This window comes from Chlorocebus sabaeus, chromosome 5, assembly GCF_047675955.1.
Source record: "Chlorocebus sabaeus isolate Y175 chromosome 5, mChlSab1.0.hap1, whole genome shotgun sequence".
NCBI classification, from domain to species: Eukaryota; Metazoa; Chordata; class Mammalia; order Primates; family Cercopithecidae; genus Chlorocebus; species Chlorocebus sabaeus.
The window spans coordinates 11,340,815-11,367,340 of NC_132908.1; the positions used below are offsets into that span (position 1 = coordinate 11,340,815).

Sequence of the window (26,526 nt, forward strand, 5' to 3'; positions counted from 1 at the left end):
ACCTAGGATGACAGAAACAGGAGTCAGACACCAAGCTCAGCAATCTCCTGGAAAGTTAAAGCAGCAGCCACGGTTTGCTGAGCTCCACAGATGAAACCTAAAATAGACACATCTAACTGCTATCATTCTAAATACTGATCTTAAATTAGTGTTTGCCTAGATCAGAATTTAATGGCATAGCCTGTCTCTAAGACCCTTTAAGATGAGATACACCTTTATGGGAGAATACACTAATAGTCATTTCACCCCCAAAACAACACTCCCAGCTTAACAAACTATCCTACAGAAACACCAGTGCCACACACATTTCTCTTCTCCTGCCTTTGCTCCTGGGTCTCCAGAATGGCACAGCTAAGTCAAGGTAAATTCAAAACTGAACGCTTAGTCTTTCTATTTTTAGCTACAATGAAAATAATTCATGTATCTGCTACCTAGAGTCAGTTAAATAATGGCCAAACAAACATTTTCATTTTGAGAAAATTAACTGCAATTGTTTACAATTTACATTTGGTTCTTACCTCGTTTGGATTCACTCATTGAAAATGAATTTAAAGAAGAACAAAAATCTTCTAAGGATGAAGTCAAAGGTGGATAAAATTCTGAGAAGGAGGGTGGAGGAGCATACCTCGCACCAATGGGTAAGGTTCCTAACAGAGATGCCGAAAAGGGCATGCTAGGAGAGACACTGGCAGTCTGAAGGGGTCCTCTGACTAAAGCTGATGGCTGTGGAAGAAAAAAAGATGTGATTAAAATTCATGAAGCTGTCATGGGTTTGGCTGAACTACTTTGAACACCAGCAAATAAAAGCATTATTACACTGGGAGATCATGTTTAGGCCAGGCACGGTGGCCTGTAATCCTAACACTTTGGGAGGCCAAGGCAGGCGGATTGCCTGAGCTCAGGAGTTCGAGACCAGCCTGGGCAACACGGTGAAACCCCATCTCTACTAAAATACAAAAAGTTGGCTGTGCATGGCAGCGTGTGCCTGTAGTCCCAGCTACTTGGGAGGCTGAGGCAGGAGTATTGTTTGAACCCAGGAGGCGGAGCTTGCAGTGAGCCAAGATCACACAACTGCACTACAGCCTGGGCAACCGAGCAAGACTCCATCTCCAAGAAAAACAAAGTTTAAATCAGAATCAAGATTCGTTTAAAACTATTTTAGCTACAGAACTTCTTTTCAAAAACAAGTTTTAAAAACAATCAAGGTGGAATGTCTAACTTTTTTTTTTTGAGACATAGGCTCACTCTGTTACCCAGGCTAGAGTACAGTGGCACAACCTCGGCTCACTGCAACCTCTGCCTTCCCAGTTCAAGCGATTCTCCTGCCTCAGCCTCCTGTGTAGCTGGGATTACAGGCGTGTGCCACCACGCCCGGCTCATTTTTGTATTTTTAATAGAGACAGGGTTTCGCCATGTTGGCCAGGCTGGTCTCAAACTCCTGACCTCAAGTGATTCACCCACCTAGGACTCCCAAAGTGCTGGGATTACAAGCATGAGCCACTGCACCTGGCCAGATGTCTAACATTTTAATTCAAATGTTACATTCATGTTTCATCTGCAAAACTTCCCTATGCTTCCCTACCCTTACCTGACTATAGGGCTCATAAGAATTTGCATCATATGAGGCTGGGCATGATGGCTCACACCTGTAAGCCCAGCACTTTGGGAGGCCGAGGTGGGTGGATCACGAGGTCAGGAGTTCAATACCAACCTGGCCAAGATAGTGAAACCCCATCTCTACTAAAAATACACAAAAAATTAGCCGGGCGTGGTAGCGGCCGCCTGTAATCTCAGCTGCTCGGGAGGCTGAGGCAGGTAATTGCTTGAACCTGGGAGGTGGATGTTGCAGTAAGCCAAGATCGTGCCACTGCACTCCAGCCTGAGTGACAGAGTGAGACTCCATCTCAAAAAAAAAAAAAAAATTTGCATCATTAAAGAGGAATTGTGGGATATATGTGGTGCAGCAGGAGGACAGGTGATCCAGAGACGGGAGCTGGAGAAGCCCATGAAGACTGGGACAACCTCTCTGGAGGTGTGAACTTACAACTGGAGAAGAACATACAACTCTAACCTCCCTAGGCCCCATCAAAGCTGCAACTCACTGAGAGCTTCCAGGCACCTTACGTTATGGTATCATACGGTATCTATTTGGTTCTTAAAACACCTCTCTCAGATACATCCTACTGTGATAACCATCATACAGATGAGGGAAATGATGTACTATGGTGAAGTAACTTGCCCAGTATCGCAGAGCTGGTAAGAATCAAACCCAGCTCTGTCAGCCTTTTGCACACTGACACCATCTATTTCACCAGCCCTGGAAACCAGCTTGGAATTTCTCCCTCTCATCACTATCATCCTACCACTGCTGCTACTAATTTATTATACTTTAAAGAAGGGGTCAGAAAAGTCTTTTTTTTTTTTTTTTTTGAGACAGAGTCTTGCTGTGTCACCCAGGGTGGAGTGCAGCGGTGCGATCTTGGCTCACTGCAACCTCCGCCTCCCAGGCTCAAGTGATTCTCTTGCCTCAACCACCCAAGTAGCTGAGATTACAGATGTGCACCACCATGCCCAGCTAATTTCTATAATTTTTGGTAGAGGTAGAGTCTTGCCATGTTGGCCAGGCTGTTCTCAAACTCCTGGTGATCTGCCCGCCTCAGTCTCCCAAAGTGCTGTGATTACAGGCATGCACCACTGCACCCAGCAAAAAATTCTTTCTATACAGGGATGGATACTAAGTATTTTAGGCTCTGTAGGCCACACGGTCCCTGTTGCAAGGACTCAACTATGCTGTTGCAGTGCAAAAGCAGCCACAGACAGCACATAAAATGAGCAGTCACTGATGTGTTACAGTAAAACTTTACTTATGGACCCTGAAATTGGAATGTCATGTAATTTTATTGATTGACTGAGACAGGGTCTCACTGTGTTGCCCAGGCTAGAGTGCATGGCACAATCAGTGCTCACTGCAGCCTAAACCTCCTGGGCGCAAGTGATCCTCTCCTCTCAGCCTTCCAAGCAGTGGGACCACAGGCACGCACCACCATGCCAGGCTGTTTTTAATTTTTTGTAGAGACGTGGCCTTGCTATGGTTACCCAGGCTAGTTTCAAATAATTTCCACATGTCACAAAATAGTATTCTCTTTTTTTGTTCTTCTCTCAACCATTTAAGAATTGTAAAAAATATTCTTAGTTTGCAAGCCACACAAAAACAGGTAATAGGCCAGATTGAGCCTGTGGGCTATAGTTGGCTGAACCCTGCTTTAAAATATGTGGTTGCTAGAGTATTATCTTTAAGAATAAGAAGTCCTGAGGCCAGGCGCGGTGGCTCACACCTGTAATCCCAGCACTTTGGGAGCCCGAGGCGGGTGGATCACGAGGTCAGGAGATCAAGACCATTCTGGCTAACACGGTGAAACCCCATCTCTACTAAAAATACAAAAAAATTAGCCGGGCGTGGTGGCGGGTGCCTGCAGTCCCAGCTACTCAGGAAGCTGAGGCAGGAGAATGGTGTGAACCCAGGAGGTGGAGCTTGCAGTGAGGTGAGATCGCACCACTGCACTCCAGCCTGGGCACCAGAGCGAGACTCCATCTCAAAAAAATAAATAAATAAATAATAATAATAAGAAGTCCTTAATCTATATAAGTCATTTTTTCTTAAATACCAAATGCCTATTTTTTATCAGAATGTTTTATTTGCCCTTTCTATAATATGTGATCCAATATGAATTGGAAAAAAATTGGCTAATTACTAGATAAGCATTGTTTCTTTTATTTCAAAATGATCAAATTAACCAGTTCCATTAGACAAGAATAAAAGTAACTTTCAAGGTTAAAACAAACCCCAAATTCATCCTATATGCAATACTGAAAAAGTCTATCAAGTTATATTACAATTTTTAAAAAGTCAACCCTGTCTTCGGAAGAAACTTGAGTAACACTGAAACTTACCATAACAGTTTCATTAGTTTCAGGTGCAGAATCAAGGAGGTCATCTAGTTCATCTCCAAGGACCATATCTCCATCATCTAGAAAAGCTTCCGGCATAGTGAAGGGCATCTTTCCTCCATTTGCCAGCACTGCAGATGGCAGAGTGCTCTCTTCCACTTGCAGTGGCAGAATAGAAGTTAAGGGCATAACAGGAACTGAGGCCAGCTCACTTCCAACTTCATGAGAAAAACCGGGTGCGGGTAAAGAGACAACAGGAACTGCTTCTTGCCTTGGAGTTAATAAATCTGTAACACAGATGGAAATGTATTCAGTCACTTTCATTGTACTTACGTAATAATAGCATTAATCCCCAATAATAGAGATATGAAGATGAAAATATGAAGGCAATTATAAAAATAATAAAATTGACAGTATACTAAAGCAATTCCAAATAGATAGAGTCACTTGTGAAAACTTATCCTTCTTTCACAAAATGCCTGTACCTCTTTTTGGGCACAGCTGTCAGACAGCGGCAAGGCCACCGGGGGTGTCAGTGGTTGCTTACTAACATCCAACGCTTATCAGTCACTCACTGGCACATCCAAAGGCATAAAGGGAGCGTTGGAAATCATTCTCACTTTAATATTAATACATTAATATGAATATAACCACACAGCAATATTATTTGACAACAATACATCACACACAAAGACATCAGGTACAAAGCTGGCACTCTTCAAATTGTTAAGATGATATGTGAAAACATACCTGGCTCAATATCTTCCACAGAATGGTTCAAAGCCTAGAAATTAAATGAAACAATAGGTCATAATATTTTCAGGACTCTTAGGCATAAAACAATTGGTAAAACTCACCCTAAGCCGGGCACAGTGTCTCACGCCTGGAATCCCAGCACCTGGGGAGGCCCACACAGGCAGATCACGAGGTCAGGAGTTTGAGACCAGCCTGGCCAACATGGTGAAACCCCGTCTCTACTAAAATTACAAAAATTTGACAGGCGTAGTGGCGGGTGTCTGTAATCCCAGCTACTCAGGAGGCTGAGACAGGAGAACTGCTTGAACCCGGGAGTTGGAGGCTGCAGTGAGCTGAGATAGCGCCACTGCACTCCAGCCTAGGTGACAGAGCAAGACTCTGTCTTGGAAAAAAAAAAAAAAGAAAAAGAAAAAAACTCACCCTGAGAGCAATGCGTGTTTCCACAGAAATTCAACTCCCAATTAAGATCCAAGAAATGAATGGAACACGCAAACCTGTATACACGCGGTGTTAGGTGAGGTGCTGGTCTAGCAGTGCTGCCACTTATTTCGTGTGGACCAGCATTTCTCAAAGGCTATTCAGCAGAATACCAGGAACTAATTTGGCCACCATTCACTGCCCAACTCACAATAGCCATTAGCATCCTAATAGCCCCAAGAAGACTTACTTTAAAATTAAAAACAAAAGAGAAACAAAAACAAAAACCCACAAAAACCTTTTTTAATTTTATCACAAATGACTCCCAAAACTAGTATTTGGCCCTGAACCACTCTTATCGCACTGAAACCTAACATCTATTAACATCCTATAAAATGCCCCACTGGAGCATTCAGGAAATGCTGGTTACAGCTAAAATATATTACTTGAGTTGGAGACGTTCTTTTGTAAAGTGACTGCAAGTGGCCAGAAGAGGTGGCTCACGCCTGTAATCCCAGCTTTTTGGGAGGCCAAGGCAGGAGGAATACTTGAGCTCAGGAGTTTGAGGCCAGCCTGGGCAACATGGTGAAACCCCATCGCTACAAAAAATACAAAAATTTGCCAGGCATGGTGGTATGTGCCTGTGGTCCCAGCTACTTGGGAGGCTGAGGTGGGAGGATCACTTGAGCCCAAAGAAGTGGAGGTTGCAGTGAGCCAAGATCAGGACACTGCACTCCAGCCTGGGCAACAGAGCAAGACTCTGTCTCAAAAAAATAAATAAATAAAGTGACAGGAAGCTATGGCCAACCATGTGTTTGAAGAATTAAAAAGGTTCCCAAAATAAACACACGCCAAAAATACTAAAAGCAGAATTGCTCCCATCCTTCCCTTTAAAAAACAAATTATAATTTTGACAGAAAAAATAACTTTACCTTGGTAGCCCCATCCCCAGGAACTGATTTTAATGAGAGCTGAAATAAAATAAAGACACTAATTTAAAAACAGAACTGACTCCAAGTTATAAAACAAAATGAAAACACCTTATGGAGAGAATGCCAGCTTACCTCAGCTCTGACATATGCTTTTCTTATTTTAAATCCCAATTTCTGAGCTAGTTCTTGAGTTAGTTTTATTACATGCTCATCCTGAAAAAAATAAGTATATATAATTCACAAAGGGTTATATTTCCTAACTGTCAAGAAGAATAGAGAAAACAGTGAAGTTTCCCATCAAGACACCTGCTTCATTAGCAATTATACCCAACTGAAGCAGGCTGATGGATGCCTGGAAAATGTAACTTTTTAAATGCCATTTATTATGATGTAAATGGTTATGATGTAAACAAATAAACTATAAATTCCATACCTGAGGCACTGCTAAGGAGCACTTTGCTACAGCATCATAAGCCTTTTTGTATCTTCCTAAATCACTTAAAGCCTTAGATTTCCGATACAGAGCTTTGCAGTTACTGGCATTAAAACTGAGGACTATATTGCAGTCCTCCAAAACTTTATCATGGAAACCCTGGTGTGTAAGACCAAAGAATAAAGTCAGCAATCAAACAATTCATTTCTTGCACTGAAGACTTCCTGGAATGAAAACAAATTAACACCCCTTCCTATTACCCTCCCTCTAAACTCCAAGTTAGCAGTATTACTTTTATTTTTTAAATTATTTGATGAAATTTCAAACACACAAAAGCAGAAAGAATACCATGAATACCCATGTACCCACCATCCAGGTCAGACAAATGCTGATATTTGACCAGAAAGTCCCCAGATCTTCAAGAAATAAAGCTTTCCAGACCTAACTGATGTCCCCAGGTGTCCCTCTTCTATTCTCAACTCTGTAGTTACCCTTTTCTGGAGCACATTAAGATGTCAAAGAGAAACGTAACTCCAAACAGCTAACTGATAAGGAATATATTACTAAAAACAAAATAAACAATGAATGCTCTTTAACAAAGAGCTAGGTGACAACATGGTATTTGTCCTTTTTTTTGGTTTTTTTTTTTTTTTTTGAGACGGAGTCTCGCTCTGTCGCCCAGGCTGGAGTGCAGTGGGCAGATCTCAGCTCACTGCAAGCTCCGCCTCCCGGGTTTACGCCATTCTCCTGCCTCAGCCTCCGGAGTAGCTGGGACTACAGGCGCCCGCCACCTCGCCTGGCTAGTTTTTTGTATTTTTAGTAGAGACGGGGTTTCACCGTGTTAGCCAGGATGGTCTCGATCTCCTGACCTCGTGATCCGCCCGTCTCGGCCTCCCACAGTGCTGGGATTACAGGCTTGAGCCACCACGCCCGGCCTGGTTTTTTTTTTTTTGAGACGGAGTCTCACTTTGTCACCCAGGCTGGAGTGCAGTGGCAGGATCTCGGCTCACTGCAAGCTCCGCCTCCCAGGTTCCCACCATTCTCCTGCCTCAGCCTCTCGAGTAGATGGGACTATAGGCGCCCACCACCATGCCTGGCTAATTTTTTGTATTTTTAGTAGAGACAGGATTTCACTGTATTAGGATTGTCTTGATCTCCTGACCTTGTGATCCACCCACCTCGGCCTCCCAGAGTGCTGGGATTACAGCCGTGAGCCACCGCACCCGGCTGGATATTTTTCTTAAATTCATGGTTATATTTTACTGAATATCCACAGTGAAAATTAAAAGCACTTCGGGCTGGGCACAGTGGCTCACGGCTATAGTCTCAGCACCCTGGGAGGCAGAGGTGGGTGGATCACCCGAGGTCAGGAGTTCGACATCAGCCTGGCCAACATGGTGAAACCCCATCTCTACTAAAAATACAAAAATTAGCCGGGCAAGGTGGTGGGCATCTGTAACCCCAGCTACTTGGGAGGCTGAGGCAGGAAAATTACCTGAGTCCGGGAGGTGGAGGATAGAGTAAGCCAAGATTGTGCCACTGTATTCCATCCTGGGCAACAGAGTGAGACTCCAAAAATTTTAAAAAGGTGGCTGGGCAGGGTGGTTCATGCCTATAATCCCAGCACTTTGGGAGGCTGAGGCGGGCAGATCAACTGAGGTCAGGAGTTCAAGACCAGCCTGACCAACATGGAGAAACCCCGTCTCTACTAAAAATACAAAATTAGCCGGGCGTGGTGGTGCATGCCTGTAATCTCAGCTACTCGGGAGGCTGAGGCAGGAGAATCACTTGAACTCAGGAGGCAGAGGTTACCGTGAGCCGAGATTGTGCCACTGCACTCCAGCCTGGGCAACAAGAGTGAAACTCTGTCTCAAAAAAAAAAAAAAAAAAAAAAAAAAAAAAAAAAAAAAAAAGCTTTAAAAGGAAAAAAGCACTTCAAAAGCTTTTTTTTTTTTTTTTTTTGAGACGGAGTCTCACTCTGTCACCCAGGCTGGAGTGCAGTGGCTGGATCTCAGCTCACTACAAGCTCCGCCTCCCGGGTTTACGCCATTCTCCCGCCTCAGCCTCCTGAGTAGCTGGGACTACAGGCGCCCGCCACCTCGCCCGGCTAGTTTTTTGTATTTTTTTAGTAGAGACGGGGTTTCATCATGTTAGCCAGGATGGTCTCGATCTCCTGACCTCGTGATCCGCCCGTCTCGGCCTCCCAAAGTGCTGGGATTACAGGCTTGAGCCACCGCGCCCGGCCCTCAAAAGCTTTTTAAGCTTAAAAATGTGAAAAGCTAGTGTGAATTCCTTTGAAGACTAATTACTATTTCGTGACTAAAAACAAAAAACACTCGTAAGAGTGTTTTTTACAGAGAGTGTTTTATAAGATCAACTGGATCTTGACTAAGATGTTAACTGTGAGTATGGATACCTGAAAGACACACTGACCTGTGAAGACCTGTATCTTCCCAGGATGACTTTTTTATAAGCAGACATACCCTCAAAAGCCATACTCAAATAGGAATCGTCAAGGACCAGTAACTATGAAACAAATTATTTCTTAAATCCCTAACCTTTTGTCCAAAACTAATTTTTATTTTTTTATTTTACTTTATTTATTTTTTATTTTTATTTTTTGAGACGGAGTCTCGCTCTGTCGCCCAGGCTGGAGTGTGGTGGCCGGATCTCAGCTCACTGCAAGCTTCGCCTCCCAGGTTCACGCCATTCTCCTGCCTCAGCCTCCCGAGTAGCTGGGACTACAGGCGCCCGCCACCTCGCCCGGCTAGTTTTTTTGTATTTTTTAGTAGAGACGGGGTTTCACCGTGTTAGCCAGGATGGTCTCGATCTCCTGACCTCGTGATCCGCCCGCCTCGGCCTCCCAAAGTACTGGGATTACAGGCTTGAGCCACCGCGCCCAGCCTACTTTATTTTATTTTTTGAGATGGAGTCTTGCTCTGTCGCCCAGGCTGGAGTGCAGTGGTGTAATCTCGGCTCACTACAACCTCCGCCTCGTGGGTTCAAGTGATTCTCCTGCCTCAGCCTCCTGAGTAGCTGGGACTACAGGCACGTGCCACTGTGCCCAGCTAATTTTCATATTTTTAGTAGAGACGGGGTTTCACCATATTGGCCAGGCTGGTCTCGAACTCCTGACCTCATGATCCACCCACCTTGGCCTCCCAAAGTGCTGGGATTACAGGCCTGAGCCACCGCACCCGGCCAATCCAAAGCTAACTTTTAAAAGCCTCATGTCACTCCAAAAGCAGGTAATATGACTTTCTTAAAAACTTAATTTAAGAAACTTGTTATTGGGCCGGGTGCAATGGCTCACGGCTGTAATCCCAACACTTTGGGAGGCCGAGGCGGGTGGATCACGAGGTCAGGAGTTCAAGACCAGCCTGGCCAAAATGGTGAAACCCTGTCTCTACTAAAAATACAAAAATTAGCTGGGTGTGGTGGCGGGCGCCTATAATTCCAGCTACTCAGGAGGCTGAGGCAGAGAAGTGTTTGAACCCGGGAGGCGGAGGTTGCAGTGAGCCGAGATCACGCCACTGCACTCCAGCCTGGGCGACTGAGCGAGACTCTGTCTCAAAAAAAAAAAAAAAAAAAAAAAGAAACTGACTTTTTATTAACGTACTAAGTCATTGAAAAAATTCTTTTCACTCTAGAAACATCACTTTAAAAATTACAACTCACCATATTAGAATAGCAGGCAATACGATTTATATATAGTTTTTCAATTATTTCTTTGGGGATTAAAATTTCTTCAGATTTTGCATAATCAGCTATATTCAAAGCTTCCGTGTACTGGCTTATCGAGTTGTTCCAATCACGTTCCCGATAAACATCATTTCCTTCATTAAAAAGATTTCTCACGAGAGCATGCAAATATACCTAAAAAAGAGAAAGTTACCAGTTGAAGTCTTCTATCAAAAAAGATAAGGTATAAGTAATTTTTAATTTTTATACCTAAAACTTCACAGGAAACAATATGACAGAACAGCAGCATTGCTCTAAGAAATTGTGAGATGCCCGAGTCACCGCTATCTCAGCTAAGTATTGTATCTTGCTTGCTTTTTCAAGGAGAAATTCAATTTCTCACTATTAAGAAACAGCAAAAGTACCTTATAAATATTTGTTCACATCTCCAATTCTGTTCCTACTAGAGAAACGAAGTGGAAGCCCCAGGTCAAAGAGAGTGAATAGCTTAAGGCTTTTGAGCAGTGTTTCCAAACTGCCTTAGAAAAAGGCCACGATGAAAAATGTTTCTAGTGGTTTTCTTTACACTCCATATTGGTCAGGCTGGTCTTGAACTCCTGACCTCATGATCCACCCACCTGGGTAGCATATGTGCGTGTGTACACGTGTGTAGGTATGTACACATACGTGGTTACACATGCACATGTATGTAAAATCTACCAATTTCTAGGTGGAAAATGGTATCATTTTGTGTTTTTATGGTTTTGTGTTTTTTTTTTCCAGTGGTATCCTCTTTGTATTTGCATGTCTTTACCAGTAAAATTGAACTATTCCACATTTTTATGGACCCCTTGTATTTCTTTTTCTGTAAATTGCTCAGGTCATTTACTGATTTAGGGGGAGGGGGATGTTAAACTTTTTTCTTATCAAATAAGTATATATATTCGTTTAGCATGTACAAAAGTTTGTCATTTTCCTTCGTTATTTCTATCATGCTTCAGTTTAGTTCTGAGTCTCACTCTGGCACCCAGGCTGGAGTGCAGTGGCACGATCTCAGCTCACTGTAACTTCACTTCCTGGGTTCAAATGATTTTTGTGTCTCAGCCTCCTGAGTAGCTGGGATTACAGGCACCTGCCACTACACTTGGCTAATTTTTGTATCTTTAGTAGAGATGGGGTTTTGCCATGTTGCCCAGGCTAGTCTCAAACTCCTGGCCTCAAGTGATCCGCCCTCTTCAGCCTCCGAAAGTGCTGGGATTACAGGTATGAGCCACCATGCCTGGCCATATTTTCGTATTTTAAAAGCCCTTTTTCAACACGAGATCAGAAAAATATTCCACTTGTTTTGTCTTATTTTATGAATTCCTGTCTAAGCTGATTAAATTATTTAAAAGACTGGACAGATCAACTATTAACAATCAAGTGTAACTCGTGACATGCCACTTAGCATCTTTAAACCCCAGTTCCACATGTGCAAAATGAAACAACTGTTACGGTTTATTTCTGGCTATAATACTTTTTTATTCTAAATCTGTTTGTAGAGAGGGAAGGAACAAGAGAGAAGAAAAGGGGAGGAGGGAGAGAGGCAGCAAGAAAGTGACATTTAGAAGCCTCAAAACCCTCAGAGGATAAAAAACACAGGTGAACCAACAGTTAGTAGAGACAAGAGTCTATAGTCAAAGTCCCAATGAACTGGGCTTTCTCCCTGTTCCTAACTAGTAGATCACTAGTTCTTCCCTCTTGGTATTCAGTCCCCCTTTGCTGCTGTCAGAACATCTCCTAACAGAAAAAGATGTTCCACACACTCTTTCTCAATAAATTCTGTCCCACTTATTTTCAACGACATGAGAAATAATTTTCAAGGGGCTCAAAAGATAAACGAATTCAAAACCACACTAATAGAGGAAAGAAAATACAGGACAACTGTGCAAGTATGCAAAAAAACAAAACAAAACAAAACAAAACAAAAAAATCCTATATAGAAGGGATTGGCAAACTTCTGAAAATGCCCAGACAGTACATGTTTTAGGCTCCATGGGCCATATGGTCTCTGTCAAAACTACCATATGTTGCAAAAACAGCCACAGATAATACATAAACAAATGAGTGTGGCTGTGTTCCAATAAAGCTTTATTTGCAAAAAAATGAAATAAAATTTAAAAAAGGACAGCAGGCCAGATTGGGCCCACAAGGCCATCATTTACCAACCCCTGCTACAAATTACAGTTCACAAGCCACTTGCAGAGCTTTCAAGCAGACCTTCCCGGAGTCATTACCGCATATTGCTCCTGTGTTCCTGGATATGACAGCGGCGACCTAAGAAGAAGAAACAAATTAATTTTAATTATCAAGCTCCTTATCGGGACTTGTTCAGTCAGAAGTCATCTTAAATCTGTGGTTCCATTAGCTTGCCACTGGTTCAAGGCATATTTTAAAGACTTCCTCCTCCTTTACTACCATTATTCACAGATGACTACAGTTACGAAAACAAAAAATAAAACAAAAAAAAAACTAAACTATTACTTAGTATTTTTTAAGTACAACACTTTACTTTCAAACCTACTTCTATTTTTAAAAACCCTAATTCTTCAAATGCCAAAAAAAAGGTTAAAAATAGTACAGAACCACTAACAATATTTGATCCAATTTACTGCAGTATAGAGAGAATGTCTCCTTCCCAGGAAGGAACAAAGAGGCCCTTCTGCCTGGATGTGTCCATCCAAACCACAGCTGCCTCATCATTGACATGCTTCAAGAAGTCCAATTAAACACTGAGCTTCTGAACAGACACGTCTGATCACAGAAGCCCTCTGTGCCACCAGATGTTCATTTTCAGTCACTTTCCACTCAGCAGCACTCTTCTTAGAACAAATTCAAATTCCTCAGTCTAACATTTTGGGGGAGACTAACAATTACAGCCCTAAAAGCCAGCAACAGTAAGACGTGCTTCCGAATGCAAGAATGTTCAAACGGACGAGAGAAAAAAATATTGCTAGAATATGGAGTTTCTAACCCAAATTAACTGGACCTATTAAACATGACTAAAGAGTTCTTACCCTCCACAAAACATACATCCACATCAAAGAATTAAGACGTGGCAAGAACACAAGAACTCTTGAAGCTCTTACTGTATGAACTGCAGTCCTTCCTTAATGTTCTGCTGCCTTTTTCTTCTCTCCTCGGACACACTGGACATGTTATCCCACACATCCACTTTCTAAATGAGCAATCTGGAAAGAAACAAGGCAAAAAAGCACATAAGGTACCAGGGCCCCTGGACTCCAATCAAAACACCCATAAATCCAGACCTTGTCACATAATCGGCTATGGACACGTCCATTTCTGCCTTGACTCCAGGGCCCTGGAAAGCAGGGACCCTACGGGAGTCATCTTTGTGGGCCCCCTAAGGTCCGGCACACCATAAGCACACCGTTTTCACATTCTTTTTTTGAGACGGAGTCTTACTCCATTGCCCAGGCTGGAGTGTAGTGGCGTGATCTCGGCTCACTGCAACTTCCGCCTCCTGGGTTCAAGCAATTCTCCTGTCTCAGCCTCCTGAGTGGCTGGGACTACAGTCGCCTGCCACCACACCTAGCTAATTTTTGTATTTTTAGGAGAGACGGGATTTCACCTTGTTGGTCAAGCTAGACTCGAACTCCTGACCTCAAGTGATCCACCTACCTCGGCCTCCCAAAGTGTGGGATTATAGGTGTGAGCCACGGCGCCCGGCCAGTTTTCACATTCTTTAAGGCTGAATGGCTATGCAGACTTCATATACACCTCCTGAGCAGTCTCCAGGAAAAAGTCATGTCTCCCCTTCCTTTCCTCTTCCCTCCTTTGGCTTCAGGTTTTGTTTTTCCCCTGTCTACACGCACGCATAAGCTGTCCCTAGAACAGTTCCAGCCTTGTTTTGCTTCTGGAAGCTCTCCAGAAATAAAAGGGTTTCACATCCGCTTGCCTCCGAGGGAGTCTGACTTCCTTGTAAGCCAAGTTTAAACCTTATACATATTTTGTCCCACAAACTTCCAAAATGATTATTGTTGACACAACAGATAAAATAATGATATAAATAAAGTTACTTCTATTGGAATGTTCTGGATGTTAAAATGTTACCTTCAATATAACACTTGCAAATGTCAACACATATCATTCTTTTGGGCCCCACCTCCACTAATCAATGTTCACTGAGCAGTTCCCCAAGTTCAAGGAGAGCCAGAGAGAAGAGATCTGACAGAAAACATCATCTCCCAGTGGCCCAAACGAGATTCTCAGGCGTGGCATTCTGGGCTAGCTAAGTACTTGTCTTGTGATTGCAGGATGTTGGCAGTATTTCTGCCTCTACCCACTATGCCTGTAACCCCTCACCCCAACCCCATTCACAACCAAAAATGTCTCCAGATATTGTTAAATGTCAGGGTGGGGAAAGCACAATCGGCCCCAGTTGAGAACAACTGGCACCTCAAGTTAAGACAACATCTTACACATAAACCATGTATTTGGACCTAGGTGACAGGAAGGGAAATTCCACTCATGTTTCAAACACATTGCTGAAATTTTTTAGTTTCATTATTGCTTGGCATTTGCAGTTTTATTTTTAAATCTCATTTTTTTTTTTAAGTATAAGGGTGAGATGCGGGTTGGAATGTCCCAAATGCTGGTAACTAGTGCTAATCCCTTTCTTCTTTGAAACACTGTCAGTTCTCAATATTTTTGTCCTATAAAGTTGGTACTTTACTGAAGTGTTTACATGGGAAAGGATATGACATAGGGGACTTGCTTTAAAATACTCCAGCAACAAAAAAAGGCGGGGTGGGGCTGGGTGTGAGGTGGGGAGGAAACAGCAGAACGCTGATAACCACGGGAGAAGTGCAGGGGATTCTTCAGTACTAGTCTCTGGATGTGTTTGAAACATCACAAAATAAAGTTTAAAAATCCATGACACTAGAGTAAAATGACACTATTTCTGGGATGTGCTTTTAAAACAGTTTAGCCAAAAGGCAGGTAGCTGGGTGGAAATAAAACAAGAATGCCAAAAATACGGATAATGGTTCCAGCTGCATGAGGGGGCATGGAAGCTCATTCTGCCCTTCTATCTACTTGGACATGTCCTCCCATGTCCTTACGAGAAGTGTTTTGGTTTTTTTTAAAATTTATATATATATTTTTAAATGTATAAATGTTTTTTAAAAATTTATATGTGCAAAATAATTTAAGGAAGCACTATTTGTAAAAGAAAAAGATTTCTAAAACTAACTCAGGCCACTCATGGTAGCTCACACCTGTAATCCCAGCACTTTGGGAGGCAAAGGCAGGAAGATCATTTGAGCCTAGGAGTTCAAGACCAACCTGGGCAACACAGGGAGACCCCCATCTCTACAAAAAAATTTAAAAGAGGCCAGGAGCAGTGGCTCACACCTGTAATCCAGCACTTTGAGAGGCCGAGGTGGGTGGATCACCTGAGGTCAGGAGTTCGAGACCAGCCTGACCAACATGGAGAAACCCGATCTCTACTGAAAATACAAAATTAGCCAGGCATGGTGGTGCGTGCCTATAATCCCAGTTATTTGGGAGGCTGAGGCAGGAGAATCGCTTGAACCTGGTAGGCGGATGTTGCAGTGAGCCAAGATCGCACCATTGCACTCCACTGGGCAACAAGAGTGACTCTCTGTCTCAAAACAAAACAAAACAAAACAAAAAAACAAAAAAAGTTGGTGGGGCATGGTGGTTCATGCCTATAATCCCAGCACTTTGGGAGACTGAGGCGGGTGGATCACCTGAGGTCAGGAGTTCCAGACCAGCCTGATCAACATGCAGAAACCTACTAAAAATACAAAATTAGCCAGGTGTGGTGGTGCATGCCTGTAATCCCAGCTACTCCGGAGGCTGGGGCAGGAGAATCGCTTGAACTCGAGAGGTGGAGGTTGCGGTGAGCTGAGATGGTGCCACGGCACTCCAGCCTGGGCAACAAGAGTGAAACTCCGTCTCAAAATAAATAAATAAACAAAAAATATAAAGATTAGCTAGGCATGGTGGCATGCACCTGTAGTCCTAGCTACTCAGGAGGCTGAGGTGGGAGGACTGATGGAGCCTGTGAGGTCGAGGTTGCAGTGAGCTGTAATCATGCCACTGCACTCCAGCCTGGGTGACAGAGTGAGACCCTGTCTCAAAAAAATGAATAAATAAATAAAAATAAAGTAACCGGGTGTTGTGGTGCGTACCTGTAGTCCCAGATACTCAGAAGATGGAGACAGGAGGATGGCTTGAACCCAGGAGGCTGAGGCTGTAATGAGCTACGATTGGGCCACTGCCTGCCTGGGTGAGAGAGTGAGACCCTGTCTCAAAAGTAGTATTTTTTAAAAAAACTTACCCAATGTCTATCAAAAATGAAATGCCTGAAGAAATTATAGGAAAAAAAAAAAAAAGATGAGGCATGTAAGTATCTATGATATGACCTGCTTTGTTTTGTTTTGTTTTGTTTTGTTTTTTGAGACGGAGTCTCACTCTGTCAAGCAGACTGGAGTGCAATGGCACGATCTCTGCTCACTGCAACCTCCGCCTTGTGGCTTCACGCCATTCTCCTGCCTCAGCCTCCCAAGTAGCTGGGACTACAGGTGCCCGCCACCACGCCCAGCTAATTTTTTGTATTTTTAGTAGAGACGGGGTTTCACTGTGTTAGCCAGGATGGTCTCGATCTCCTGACCTCATGAGTGATCCGCCCGCCTAGGCCTCCCAAAGTGCTGGCATTACAAGTGTGAGCCACCGTGCCTGGCCATTTTGTTTTTTTTTAAGTGGCAGGTAGGTATATATATTGACATATGCTTGTGTGGACATAAAATAGCTCCAGATGGAATCATGGAGACTACAGCAGTAGTGGAAGACTGAGGGCTGGAACAGGGGTAGGGTGAGGTCTTTTCAATTTATATGTTCAAAACTTTTGTTTTATTTGGAGCCACGTAAATGAATTACCTCTGTACAAAAATTAAACAAATTTTTTAAAGTTTATGTATCCTCTGAGCCCTTCCTTGGAAAGATGACTTAAGGGACCACCGGGCTTTTGTTTGTTTTAGCTAAAACAGGGCAATTTAATTAGAGTTCGAACTGTAGAGCTCAGAGGAACCCAGAGTAGTCTTCAGGGTGCCAGAGCAGTCAGGCCAGAAGGAGGGAACCAAAGAAAAGGATGCCTGAAACCAGGACGATGGCCATACTGTTCAGTGAATGATGTACCTTTCTCTCAGCCTCTGTCTAGCCAAGGTGGGGAACTGGTTTGAGGTTGACTCAGAAAGTTAATTTGCTGGTTAAGAATGGACTCCTGGGTACTGATATCTGCCAAGTTTATAGCCTTAAAGCTATTTTCCCCAGAAAGTGTTAGAGAACCTCGAACCTCAACCTTATACACAAAAGGCATGTGGCAAAGAGCTGACACCACAAGTAAGTGATTTAAAGGAAATGGAAAATGGATACAGACATTTTTAATGCACAAAATACACCCCTTTATATGTTTAAAGATCTAGGATCATAGTATCAGGAATATTGAAATATAACATGACAGAGGATTTCATCTTCAGTCGTTTTTTAAGTTTCCCCAAAAACTTTTATTTTGAAAGTTCTCAAACACACAGTAAAGTTAAAAAAAAAAAAAATTACAATACTGTATGCCCAAATGGACAATTAATGTTTTGTGAGATCACATCTGCCCATCTTTATCTACCGGCTCATCCTTCCGTTCATTCATCAGTCCATCTTACTGTTTTAATAAATTTCAAAGTGAGCTGCAGACACCTAAATATCTCAGCACACACTTCAGTAACTAGAGATCGATATTTGTTTACAGTTTTGTTTTTCAAGATAAAACACACAAATCTTAATGTGAATTTTGACAAACTCATGTGACCCAGAGTCCTATCAGGATATAGACCAGCACTTTGGGAGGCCAAGGCAGGAGGATCATTTGAGCCCAGGAGTATGAGACCAGCCTGGGCAAGATGGAGAGACCCCATCTCTACAAAAAAACAAAAAAGAAAATAAACCAGGTGTGGTGGTATGTGCCTGTAGTCCTAGCTACTCAGGAGGCTAAGGCGAGAGGACTGATTAAGCCCAGGAGTTGGAGGGTGCAGCGAGCTGCCGACCGCGCCACTACACCTCAACTTGGGCAACAGAACAAGATCTTGTCTCTTAAAAAAGAAAAGATACAGACCATTAACTGTCACTCTAGAGAAAATTCCCTCGTGCCCCTTCCCCAAACTACTACTGTAATTTCTTTTTTCCTCACCATTTATTAGTTCTACCTGTGAAATAACCTGCCCCCCACACACACCCCTTTGTGTTTTGGGTTTTTGGTTTTTTTTTTTGAGACAAGGTCTTACTGTCATCCAGGCTGAAGTACAGTGGTGTGATCACAGCTCATTGCAACCTCAAACTTCTGGTCTCAAGCGATCCTCCCCCATTAGCCCCTTCAGTAGCTGAGACTACAAGTGTGCCACCATGCCCAGCTAATTGTTTTAATTCCACAGGGATTAAAAGCACAGGGACTGGCCAGGTGGGGTGGCTCATGCCTGTAACCCCAGTACTTTGGGAGGCCGTGGCAGGCAGATCACCTGAGGTCAGGAGATTGAGACCATTCTGGCCAACATGGTGAAACCCTGTCTCTACTAAAAATACAAAAATTAGCCAGGCGTGGTGGCACATGCCTGTAATCCCAGCTACTCAGAAGGCCGAGGTAGGAGAATCGTTTGAACCTGGCAGGCAGCGGTTGCAGTGAGCTGAAATCATGCCATCACACTCCAGCCTGGGGGACAAGAGCAAGACTTTGTCTCCAAAAAAGAAAAAAAAAAAAAGCACAGGGATTACAGGTGTGAGCCCCCTTGTCCAGCCCCATACTGCTTTTTTAAAATAGAAAAAAAGATGTTTAAAAATATACCATCTTATTTTTGGATCCTGTTAAAATCTAGCCTCAATTTTAAAGAAAGAAAGAATTTTACAAAGTCAAACCAACAGTCTCTTTTCTTACTCAGCCTCAGCAGCACTCCCTCCTTGGGGCCCCTCCTTTCAACTTCCACCTCATAGCCCTGGCTAGGTTTGTCCCTACCTCACAGGCCACTCGTCTCCTGCAGGCTGAGGCTCCATCTCCACAGACCTCTCACTTTGAGAGCCCTGAGGACCCACTCTTGAGATCTCCCGTAGCCATACTCTCCCATACAGTGCCTCCCTCCACCAGATAGATGTCAAATGCCCTCATCGAGGGCCCCATGACAACTCTCACATCCATCCCAAGGCAGACCCTCCAGCCTGTTTGACAGTTCCATTTGAATTTCTCAGACATCCCATACTGTCCATTTTAACATGACAGTGAAAAGGAATGTCTCCTTCCCACCCAATCACTTAGCCACCCATTTGCCCTCCTGGAGGGCCACCAACCACTGTTACCAGTCTCAGAAAAGTCCCGACAAATATATATATATATATCTCTCTTTTTTTTCTTTTTTTTTTGAGATGGAGTCTTGCTTTGTCGCCCAGGCTGGAGTGTAGTGGCGTGATCTCGGCTCACTACTACCTCCACCTCCTGGGTTCAAGCGACTATCTTGCCTCAGCCTCCCGAGTAGCTGGGATTACAGGTGTGCCCCACCACACCCAGCTAATTTTTGTATTTTTAGTAGAGATGGGGTTTCACCACGTTGGTCAAGCAGATCTCAAAACTCCTGACCTTGTGATCTGCCTGCCTTGGCCTCCCAAAGCGCTGGGATTACAGGCATGAGCCACCGTGCCTGGCCAGACAAAGATATTCTTTTTTTTTTTTTTTTTTTGAGACGGAGTCGTCGCTCTGTCGCCCAGGCTGGAGTGCTGTGGCCGGATCTCAGCTCACTGCAAGCTCCGCCTCCCGGGTTTACGACATTCTCCTGCCTCAGCCTCCTGAGTAGCTGGGACTACAGACGCCCGCCACCTCGCCCGGCTAGTTTTTTTTTTTGTATTTTTTAGTAGAGACGGCGTTTCACCGGGTTAGCCAGGATGGTCTCGATCTCCTGACCTCGTGATCCGCCCGTCTCGGCCTCCCAAAGTGCTGGGATTACAGGCTTGAGCCACCGCGCCCGGCCAGACAAAGATATTCTATAGAACGATTCTGTATCTTGATTGTGGGAGTGGTTACATGAATTTATGCATGGGATAAAACTGTGTAATACTACACACACACACACACACACACACACACACACACACACACGAGTGCTGGTTAAAACCCAGTGAGGCCCATAGTTTGGTTAACAGTATTATACTAATGTCAATTTCCTGGTTGTCTGACAGAGTGCTACAGTTATATGTCACCATTGAAGGAAGCAGGGGTGAAGGGTTCATGGGACTCTATGTACTACTTTTGCAACTTCCTGTGAGTCTATAATTATTTCAAAACAAAAAAAAAGTATTCTGTGTATATGTGTTTTTTGAGACGAACTCTCACTCTGTCACCCAGGCTGGAGTGCAATGACACGATCTCAACTCACTGCAACCTCTGCTTCCCGGGTTCAAACAATTCTTCTGCCTCAGCCTCCCAAGTAGCTGGGATTACAGGCGCATACCACCATGCTTGGCTAATTTTTGTTATTTCTGTAGAGACAGGGTTTCACCATGTCAGCCAGGCTGGTCTTGAACTCCTGACCTCAGGTGATCGGCCTGCCTCAGCCTCCCAAAGTGCTGGAATTACAGGCGTGAGCCACCGCGCCCAACAGTGTATATGTTCTTCTTTATTCAAACTGGAGCTACCAGGGAGTTCTGTACCCCACTGTCTTCATGGAGTATCTAATCAGTGTGTTTTCAGTACACACTCAGCGTTCTATGATATGCCTGTACCACAATTTTACCAGGCCTCTGGTGATGGACCTTCTGGTTGTTTCCAATCTTTAAAGGTCACCATGTGCACGGGGCATTTCATACACATCTAAGTAACCCTTTAAAGAACTTTTATAGGATAGGCCGGCCATGGTAGCTCACGCCTGTAATCCCAGCACTTTGGGAGGCCGAGGCAGGCAGATCACTTGAGGTCAGGAGTTCCAGACCAGCCTGGCCAACATGGTGAAACCCCATCTCTACTAAAAACCCAAAAATTAACCAGGTGTGGTGGCACACGCCTGTAATCCCAGCTACTCGAGAGGCTAAGGCAGGAGAAACACTGGAACCTGGGAGGTGGAGGCTACAGTGAGCAGAGATCGTGCCACTGCATTCCACCTGAACTTAAGAGCGAGACTCCATCTCAGAAAAAAAAAAAAAAAGAATTTCTAAAGGATAAAGGGCATATGTATTTATTTTGCCAGCTATTGCCACAATACACCGAGCGATACTCCCACTAACAATGCACAGGATTCCTGGTTCAGTGCTTCATTCAGGCATTATCAAACGTGTGAATCCTTGTTAACCAAAAAAGAGAGAAACAGTGTGGCAATGTGATGAGGCTGGTTTGTTTTAATCTCTCATTATCAAGGCTGAGCGTCCTTTCAGATTTAAGAATCATCTGTACTTCCTTGTCTGTGAATTGTTTGCTCATATCCTCTGCTCATTTTTCTTCCAGGCTGAGCTTTACTTATTTATGGAAGCTCTTTATATGTTGAGGAAAATAGTCCTTTTTGATGTTGGTGCTTTTTCCAATTTGATGTCAATCTTTTGACTTTGGTTATTTTTGACAGCAAAGGTTTTTCATTGTTGTTGTTATTGTTTTTTGAGATGGAGTTTCACTCTTATTGCCCAGGCTGGAGTGCAATGGCACGATCTCGGCTCATTGCAACCTCCACCTCCCAGGTTCAAGCGATTCTTCTGCCTCAGCCTCCCAAGTAGCTGCGATTACAGGCATGCGCCAAAATGCCCAGCTAATTTTGTATTTTTGGTAGAGACGGGGTTTCTCCATGTTGGTAAGGCTGGTCTTGAACTCCTGACCTCAAGTGATCTTCCTACCTCAGCCTCTCAAAGTGCTGGGATTACAGGCGTAAGCCACCGTGCCAAGCCTTTTTATAAATTTTTTTTTTTTTAAGTAGCTGAATTTATCAGTATTTCCTTTTATGGCTCCTAGATTCTGACATACTCAGAAATACTTTCCCCACTCGGAGATTATAAAATACTCACTCCTCTCATATTTTCTTCTAGTACATGTTTCATCTGGAAGTATTTTTTAAATCTACCCCACCATTTTACTACAAAGAGTGATGTAGGGGCCGGGCACGGTGGCTCATACCTGTAATCTCAACACTTTGGGAGGCCAAGGCAGGTGGATCACCTGAAGTCAAGAGTTCGAGATGAGCCTGGCCAACACAGCGAAACCCTGTCTCTACTAAAAATACAAAAATTAGCTGGGCACGGTGGCAAGCGCCTGTAATCCCAGCTACTCCGGAGGCTGAGGCATGAGAATCCCTTCAACCCAGGAGGCAGAGGGTGCAGTGAGCCAAGATAACGCCACTGCACTCCAGTCTGGGCCACAGAGTGGCATTCTGCCTCAAAAATAAATAAATAAAATAAGTAAAAAATAAAAATAAACATCAGCCCAGACTGGGGGCACCTTCCTGTATGTAGTCTCAGCTACTCAGAGGTTGAGGGAGGAAGATCGCTTAAGCCCAGGGGTTCAAGGCTCAGCAAGCTACAATCACACCACTGCACTCCAGCCTGGGGTACAGAGCGAGACCCTGTCTCTAAAATAAATTTTAAAACACACACACACACACACACACACACACACACCCCAATTCTTGCACTCTGCTTAAAACCCTTCAGCGGTTGCTCGGGACGCTGGATGAAGCCTTGCCTCCGCAGGGTGACCTAGCAGATCCCCCTCCCCAAGCCATGCAGCTAGCTCCTCCCTCCCCCAGTTTCACACATGAGGCTCCTGTCATACTGACCTTTTAAGAGCTCCCAGAACAAGTCAGGCACTCCATGCTTCTAAGTCACTGTGTTTGTTGCTCCCTCTGCCCAAAATACACTTCCCAACTCTCCACAGGGCTGGCTCCTTTTCATCCATCCAGAAGTGGGCTTAAATCACACTGTTAGGGACCTTCCCTTGCCACCCTAAACTGCTGCCTCACCCCAGTCTCACCCCTCTTATTCACTTCAGCAGGTACCTGGTACTTCTTAGCCTTCACTGTAAGAACAACATCTGGGTGCAGCTCAACAAGTGCTTGAACGAAAGAATGAAGTAAGCGGCCCAGTGTAAAGAGAATGCCTCATACAAAGTTCAGAGACCCAGGAGATAGAAGCTGGTAAAACTGTTCACAAGAAGCAAGCGTGGGCCAGGCACGGTGGCTCAAGCCTGTAATCCCAGCACTCTGGGAGGCTGAGGCGGGCGGATCACGAAGTCAAAAGATCGAGACCATCCTGGCTAACACAGTGAAATCCCGTCTCTACTAAAAATACAAAAAATTAGCCAGGCGTGGTGGCAGGCACCTGTGGTCCCAGCTACTTGGGAGGCTGAGGCAGGAGAATGACGTGAACCCAGGAGGCGGAGCTTGCCGAGATCGGGCCCCACTGCACTCCAGCCTGGGAGACACAGCAAGACTTCGCTTCAAAAAAAAAAAAAAAAAAAAAGCAAGTGTGAAGAAGGAGGGTGCCCGGTAGGAAATGACTGCCTGCAAACAGAGCTGGCTATGGTGGGGCTCGGCCTCCAACCCTTTGGGGGAACAAGGTGGGAAGTGAATTAATATAGTGGGAACTGGCTGGAGACAGCGATTGAAAAAAACCTGAACCCATAAGCAACTCCTCAAGGTATACAATGACAAGTTTCACAGATCCCCTCTCCTCCTAAATAAAAAAGAATTCCAGGGAAGAAGGCACTTTGTTTTTTTGTTTTGTCTTTGAGACAGTGTCTCCCTACGTTGCCCAGGTTGCAGTGCAGTGGCACAATCACAGCTCACTGCAGCCTCGACCTCCAGAGCTCAATCCTCCCACCTCAGCCTCCCAAGTAGCTGGGACTACAAGCACATGCCACTATACCAGAATAACTTGTATTTTTTGTAGAGACAGAGTCTCACTGTATTGCCCAGGCTGGTCTCAAACTTCTGGGCTCAAGCAATCCACCCACCTTAGCCTCCCAAAGTATTAGGATTACAGGCGTGACCCAGGCCTGCCCCAAGGAGAGACACTTTGAACAGTTCATTTTAAAGCAAGAAACTCAATTAAATAGGAATTTCATTAAATTAACTGAACTCTTACAAACTGGAATATCATCTCTCTGGGATCAGCTGATTTAAAATTTGTTACTTATCTTGAAGTTATGTAAGATCTCAAGGTATCCTGGATCTTCAGAATTCCCTTACTATTTACTCAGTGCCTGGTAGGTTAAACTCATTATCACAAAGTCTAGTACAATGTTGGTAACTAGACAAATATATCCACATCCATGAATTTTTGACCTTACATGGTAACTTTAGAAACTAGCTCTCATTAACAGAAGACATCAAGGTAAGGGAAATGTGACTACAACATACTGAGACAGAAATAGTAGCTCTTACTGGATGCCAGGCACTGTTCTACATGCTTTATACGTATTAAGTCATTTAATCCTCCTGCTAACCTTAAGTGACAGGTACTATAAAGAAACTGAAATACAGATAAGTGACGCAACTGGCCCAGGATTACAGCTAGGAAGTAGCAGAGCTCAATTTCAAAGGCAGACAGCCTGGCTCCAAGCCTGAGTGCCTATCCACCTGGCTCTTCTGAACATTATGTGCCAATGATGCCTGGAGGGGGGTGAGCACCTGTCTAGGGTGACCCTGGGCTGGGCTCTGAAAGACAAATATGGCTCTGATGAACAGGTGGGCACTTTGAAGCCATTCAGGAGAAATGAAACAAACACACGCATGCGTGTGCGCACGTGCACACAAAAAGATATGCTCAACAGACATCATTTAACGCAACTCAGACAAAGTGATGAAGCAGAGGGCTTTCACAAGAATGCAGTAGGCCAGGAGTCAGGACATCACTCCAGGGAAAATCTTTCAAGGCGATATGCTCCACCCAGAACATAATGTATTTAAATACAAATAATATTAAAACAGCCTTACAAGACGTGCTAACACAGGACCAAAGTGTCCCACTGAATGCAGTGCAGAGGTCACCTAGCACAGCATTTGTACTTTTGCCTAAAAAAGTATCACTACATTTCAAGTGAAAAATTACAGGCTGGGTGCAGTGGCTCATGCCTGTAATCCCAACACTTTGGGAGGCTGAGGTGGGAGGATCACTTCAGGACAGGAGTTTGAGACCAGCCTGGGCAACACAGGAGACCCCATCTCTACAAAAAAAACTTTTAAAAATTAAATGGGCATGGTGGTGTAGACCTGTAATGCCAGCTACTCGGGAGACTGAGGTAGAAGGATTGCTTGAGGCCAGGAGTTTGAGGTCGCAGCAAACTATGACTATGCCACTATACTCCAGCCTGGGTGTCAGAGCAAGATCCTGTCTCAAAAAAACGGGAGTTGGGGGAGGAAAAATGATAGTCCATATTTAATTCTATCCTCAGACTGAAGCCTCTCTGTGTAATATTAATAGCTTTAAAAACAGTAACTACAAAGTAGTTAAAGTATCCTTATTGTCATCCTTGTTTGGCAACAGTGTATTAACTGGCTCTTGCAACACTTACAAAAGCACCTGGGGTACAATGCAAGCCTCAGAAGGCTGCAAACCCAGGTGATAAGACATTAAAGATGTTGAAGCTCCTACTGGATACTTTATGAAACAGTTTCTCCCTTTTACTGAAAAGGAAAACTTTATAAGAGATGGTATGCCAAACAACAGCAGGAAGGTAATGTTACATTTTGGCCAGAAGGTAATGTTACATTTTGGCTGGAGTTCTTCCCCAGACAGGAACTATTCGCTTTGAAATTGCTGTCAGATTTCAGATTCTGTAAGATACAATGTCTGTCAAGAGGCTCCTCCCGCAAAGAGGCTCCCAAGAGCCTCCCTCTGCACCCAAGCCCTGCTAAGTGGTGGTTTCCAGGAACTTCTCATCTTATCTATGACCTCTGTATGGAAGAACTCAACAGGAATATATCATGTAAAATCTTCATGATAAATGATTTGCCTGGGGACACTCATACCACCACGATGTGCCCAAGACCGCCAGCCAAGGAAGTCTTCCCAACCAAGTAAGTGCTGACACCTAACCCCAACACACACTCACCTTCTTACCAACTGTGCCAGATTAATGTCCTGCTCCAAATTTGGGCCTTTTCAGAAAACACAAAGCTTCCCACTTTCTATTTGTGAAAAAGTAACCGCGTTGCTTTACATAAACGAAAATCACCTCATTTAATATGTCTTCTGTGTACATGTAAATTAAAACATGTTATCACTAGCAGTAACTTTTAAACTTCTGGATTAATACTTTAATATTTC

The 26,526-nt window shown here is 43.9% G+C and overlaps 1 protein-coding gene across 3 annotated transcripts in view; it reads right to left on the reverse strand.

Annotated features, from left to right (window-relative positions):
• Window positions 1–26,526, reverse strand: part of ZC3H7A (zinc finger CCCH-type containing 7A) — a 48,565-nt gene that overhangs the window by 19,244 nt on the left and 2,795 nt on the right. For 2 of the 3 annotated variants that reach the window (XM_037989842.2, XM_073015177.1), the window contains exons 2-10: window positions 13,296–13,397; window positions 12,444–12,483; window positions 10,165–10,362; window positions 6,487–6,645; window positions 6,186–6,266; window positions 6,054–6,092; window positions 4,699–4,732; window positions 3,952–4,235; window positions 519–723 (exon numbers count right to left, since the gene is read on the reverse strand). In XM_037989842.2, the coding sequence (XP_037845770.1) occupies window positions 519–723; window positions 3,952–4,235; window positions 4,699–4,732; window positions 6,054–6,092; window positions 6,186–6,266; window positions 6,487–6,645; window positions 10,165–10,362; window positions 12,444–12,483; window positions 13,296–13,363 (1,108 nt within the window). In that variant the 5' untranslated portion in view covers window positions 13,364–13,397. Of the gene's footprint in view, window positions 1–518; window positions 724–3,951; window positions 4,236–4,698; window positions 4,733–6,053; window positions 6,093–6,185; window positions 6,267–6,486; window positions 6,646–10,164; window positions 10,363–12,443; window positions 12,484–13,295; window positions 13,398–13,848; window positions 13,926–26,526 lie in introns of those variants that run through there. The other variant, XM_037989843.2, reaches the window with a different exon arrangement.